The sequence below is a fragment of the Nicotiana sylvestris genome, chromosome 4 (assembly GCF_000393655.2).
Source record: "Nicotiana sylvestris chromosome 4, ASM39365v2, whole genome shotgun sequence".
NCBI lineage: Eukaryota > Viridiplantae > Streptophyta > Magnoliopsida > Solanales > Solanaceae > Nicotiana > Nicotiana sylvestris.
The window spans coordinates 1358459-1363413 of NC_091060.1; the positions used below are offsets into that span (position 1 = coordinate 1358459).

Below are 4955 nucleotides of genomic sequence, written 5' to 3' on the forward strand. Positions count from 1 at the left end.
TAAAAAAGGAGGGATAATAAGGTCAATTACTTGGTCAAATATGAAAAACTTTTAATCTAAAAACAATAAGTTGGACATTTCCAACTTGTTGAATTCATCTTAAAAGTACTTGACTTAAAAGGCAAAATGTGCTTTTAAGCTGATTTAACCGACTTTTAAGCCAAACCAAACATCTCTTAGTATTTCGAATGAATTTTATTGTTATGTAATATGTATTTAATTAATCTTGTATCGCAATGATTTCACTTTTATTTGAATTATTAGTTAATCTATAATAATCGCTTACAAATTATATTATTTAAATTTTATGGAGTTGTTTTAATGGAATTACAAATTAGTGAAAATAAAAAATAGAATTTGTTTAATGAAAATTAAAAAATAAAATTGAAATGAAAGATAATAATATAATATAAAAGATAGGAGGATATAAAAAAGAATATTTTCGAAAAAAAATATGGGAATGGTTGGAGCAAGTTATCCAAAAATGGAAATACTCCTCTTCGTTCTTAACTTTTCTTGGCAAAGGTTTTCCTTATCTCAGGTGAGGGTTATGTTACCGCTGTTTTCAGTTGTTTTATTTCATAATTATCTTGCAATTTTCGGTAATTCGTTTGGATTTTGCATTTTGATCGCTCTTTTCTGCTGGATTTTCTTGTTCTCATTCTGTGTTTTTCTGATTCATTTAGCTGTTGTTTTCTACTTAAATACGAGGCCCCTTTTTTTCTGTTTCTGTTTACCTAGAACTTGTCTGGTTGTAAAGATTTGAGGGTAAAGTTCCAACTTGCAAAGTTTTGATAATGATGGAAGGCTAATGCTGAGTCCTTTGTTAGGATTGCTTTATGGAATACTTCCTTTGTCCCAATTAATGTGACTTGCTACTATTTGGAATGAAATTTTCCTTGAATATATGTTATACAACTTTCTTATTTTATTCTGTAATCTTTATTTCTGAAAAGGTAAAGGAATCAGTTTACAACCTGAAGAATAGATATTTTGACTATTCCATAATGATGGCATAATCAGTTTAAGTAGTCTCTAGATTTGTGAGTGAATATCGTCTATGCATTTATCACGGCATACAAGGTTTCTAAGAGTAGAATTTTCTATGTAGAACCTGATATACATTTTGCTTGTTACTTTATTTTTACCGTTTCTTCAGCCGAGGGTCTATCGGAAACGGTCTCTCTGCCTTTATAGGATAGGGGTAAGGCTGCGTACATACTACCCTCCCCAGACCCCATATATGAGATTAAGCTGGGTTTGTTGTTGTTGTTAGCCTGATATACATTAGTTATGTTACAAGTGGAGCCTGATAAGATAAGCTTATATAGACCAATGAGTATTTAATACCAAACTAAGAATTGAGTTTATCAGCCGCTGTTATTTGAAGATCATTTGAACTTCCCGAGGCCCCAAAATACTGCAAGGCTGCAAAAATTCAAACTTTGTTGCCATATTTGCGCCCTGCAATTTTTTCAAACTGTTGTGTAGGTGCTTTATTTCAAATGTTTTAGAACTGCTTTAAGGCAGCTACACATGAGATTACATGTACATAATTGATTCAAATGGCCTGCTCTTTATTTCATTGTTTAAGAGGATCAGTGACAGGTCACATGGATATACCAAAAGGAGACAAGCTTGTGCTTAGGGGTTTAAAGTTCCACGGATATCATGGGGTGAAGCCAGAAGAGACGAAGCTGGGGCAGAAGTTCCTGGTCGATGTTGATGCTTGGATGGATCTTCGGCCAGCTGGTAAATCTGACTGTTTGTCAGATACTCTAAGTTACACTGATATATACAAGTAAGTGGTTACTGCAATTGTAACTGATAAACTTTGTGAAATGAGCCTTTTCAGTTAAGTATTAGGGCTCTACGCTCACTATGTCGATTGAAATTCATTCTGTTGTATCTAAAATGGGAAGTATTCTCTAACAAATAGGAAGATTTGATGATTCAGCAGTTTCCCTGTGGGTAAATTGAAATAAACAAATAAAAACAGATGTATGAAAATTTAATGTTTGACAATTTTTATCATTAACAATCTCTCATAGAAGAATGTATTTCATTTATATCATCCATTGTTGCCCTGAAGCAATTCCTTGTTGCTAAGTAACTGTAGAAAATTCAGTCATACATTGTCTTTGGGAAATTGTTCTTGTCATTATTGTAGGAGATTTTTGTTTTTTCCTTCAGAGCCATTTAATATGTATATCATGTCACTTGATAGCTTTTTAAAAAGAATCATGTTACTTAATGGATATATCCACACCTTTGTATTGTATTCTGAAGCCACAACAGGAACCTATATCTAATCCTGTTGGTTTAGTTCAAACAAGGACTTCTCCCCTGTTTGTTCTTTATCGTCAAAGCTCTATTTTTCCAGGCTAGATGAAATATTATTGTGTAGAGTGGTTAATCAAAATGAATAGGAATTTTTTTTCTCCTTGAAGCAATCTTTTGTCAGTTTGGAATTATGTTGATCTACTACTACGAAGGAAATACGATGAGTGCGACAATTAGTGAGGATTTACTGTATCTTTGTTGGAATTCTACTTGACGTATCCTCTAGTGCATTGTAGATGAAGTAGTTGTGCTTTATTTCAATTTTGTTCCTTATAATATGTAAGAAGAAAGTAACATTATTTACTCTGTTGACCACTAGGAGAAAGGTTGAATCTGTAGAAGTATTTTTGAATCTCCATCATACTATGCAAACTTGATAAAGTTCATGCTTTACTTGGCATAAGCTGTAGAACTATTTTTTGGTGGTGGGGCTTTTCCGAGGTGTCATGTATTTTCTTGGGAGAAGATGGAGAACATAAAAAGAAAGTGACATTTTCCCGTTATTTCCTTGCTTCACACCTTGCTCTAGTGCAACTTTCTTCCGTTAGACGATAATTTGAGAGGGGCATTGTCCAGATTGAGGAGGAAAGAGGGTTAAGTATCCTGTGGTCTCATGTTGTTAACATCACTAAAGATTTAATGTACTATCTGGTAATCTTTTACTGGTTCATAATGGTTCTTTATAGAGTCAGGGACCGAGAGAAGTTGGACCCTATTGCTTTACCATTCTTCACAAGCTTGATTACCTTTTGACGCTCTTCTATGTCCTGTAGTGTAGGACTTGCTATCAAGCTTCAAATAATATGTGCAGGAACCCATTTGAAAATGAACTTATTTAGAAGGAACCAAAATGCCAAGAATTTCCCTTGTTCTAGTTATCTAGCTTCGTTAGCCAAGGCGAAAACCACCTTCCCCTTGGTTATGTAATATATGCTGCTAACAGAAATGATGTTGTCTTGATTAGTACTCTAGGTTTGATTAGCTAAGACAGCTACTTTTAGAATAAGATATGTAGACTTGAGAAACAACCACCAAACTTAATGACACCAGAACTGAGATCGAACATTCGATGATTTTGTCACTGAATTGAAATGGCTTTCCTATTGGTCTTAACATATAGATTGCCTGCTGGTCCTAGTTAGTCATGCTGCAATAATTTGGCCTGCGTTTGCTTGTACGACAGTTAATTTTCATATCTTAAGCAATTCTCGGAAATAACTATTTTTTGCTGAGCAATTCTCTGTTGTTCATTATGGTTATTTGGGCATGACATTGCCATGATATAATTTTCATCCGAGAATTGGCAGAATAGTGAAAGAGGTTGTGGAGGGTCCACCTAGAAAACTTCTAGAGAAGGTGGCTGAGCTCATAGCATCTGCAACGCTCGACAAGTATCCACAGGTATCTGCTGTTCGTGTTCAAGTTGGGAAGCCGCATGTGGCTGTTCAAGGATCTGTTGACTATTTAGGTGTCGAGATCATAAGGCACAGAGGTCTTGATGGTTAAAACCACGTCTTATTGCTTGTATTAATTTTTGTAATTCTAAATCGTGTTGTTCAATAACCGTTTTGGTTGAAAGCTAGTTCCTTTTCCATCTGCATTTGCTCTTGGTTATAAAAGAACTATCTGGATTCCTGCTTCAATAGAGGCCTGCAACTTTACCACAAAGCTTTGTTGAGTACTTGAATTTGGTTCTCTTATATATGGTTACTTCATCACATGAGCACTCAAGAGTGACTGTTTTCCAACTGTTAGGTGATTTCTTCTCATCTGCATCAGTCTTGGTAGGTAGAATTATCATGTACATGTGCTAGTGAGAGTATGAGCACTCTCGTGGTAGAGTGGCTAAAGGGCAACTCGGTGCACTAAGCTCCCGCTATGCGCGGGGTCCGAGGAAGGGCAAGACCAGAAGGGTCTATTGTACGCAGCCTTACCCTGTATTTTTGCAAGAGGCTGTTTCCACGGCTCGAACCCGTGACCTCCTGGTCACATTGGCTATGGACAATTATTACGAATTACGAAGACTTTTTCTATACTCCATGCATTTTGGTCCCAGGGAAATGATCACAATGTCAAGGCATTTTTGCGTTTTAGCAAAACTGATTTTGGCTCATCAAAATGATAACATATCAGAAAGCAGAATGTTGTTCAACAGTGAGTTTATACATATCAATCTCATCACTCAAGCCATTTCCTTGGTCAGTGTATCTCCTTTTCTTTCGTTAAAGAAAATAGTACGTACATGTTTTATTTGAGAATATCAGTTAGAGCTGATTAACATTGTCTGATAAAGATGCAGAATGAATATACCTCAAATATTAACAATTTCATGACAAAGTTTAAAGTTGATGCATATTCATAAAACTCAAGCATGCACAGAGATGCATACTAAATCTATAGTGTTTTTCACTACTAATTTCTGCTATATTTTTAGCCTTCAAAAACTAAAAAAATCTAACCTGACGAGCTCAAGCAACACCATGACTTGGGATCTAACTGGGGATGGAAATTTCTCTTCGAAAAGCTGTTATAAATTCCTGACCCTGCCAACCAAGTATCAAAAAGAAAGAAGAGAAAGAAAGGAGAAGAGAACTTCGTATTTTGGTAACTCT

The 4955-nt window shown here is 35.3% G+C and overlaps 1 protein-coding gene across 4 annotated transcripts; it reads left to right on the plus strand.

Moving 5' to 3' along the window:
• The first annotated feature begins 456 nt into the window (after positions 1–456).
• Positions 457–4061, plus strand: LOC104235873 (dihydroneopterin aldolase 1-like). 4 transcript variants are annotated; one of them, XM_070171696.1, is made up of 3 exons: positions 457–541; positions 1603–1801; positions 3651–4061. In XM_070171696.1, exons 2-3 carry the CDS (start codon positions 1614–1616, stop codon positions 3847–3849), a joined length of 387 nt encoding a protein of 128 aa, XP_070027797.1. In that variant the 5' UTR covers positions 457–541; positions 1603–1613; the 3' UTR covers positions 3850–4061. The 4 variants fall into 4 exon arrangements, with proteins under 4 accessions (XP_070027797.1, XP_070027798.1, XP_070027795.1 ...); XM_070171697.1 differs by having other exon boundaries at positions 458–541; positions 1609–1801; XM_070171694.1 differs by having other exon boundaries at positions 541–602.
• Positions 4062–4955: the final 894 nt, after the last annotated feature.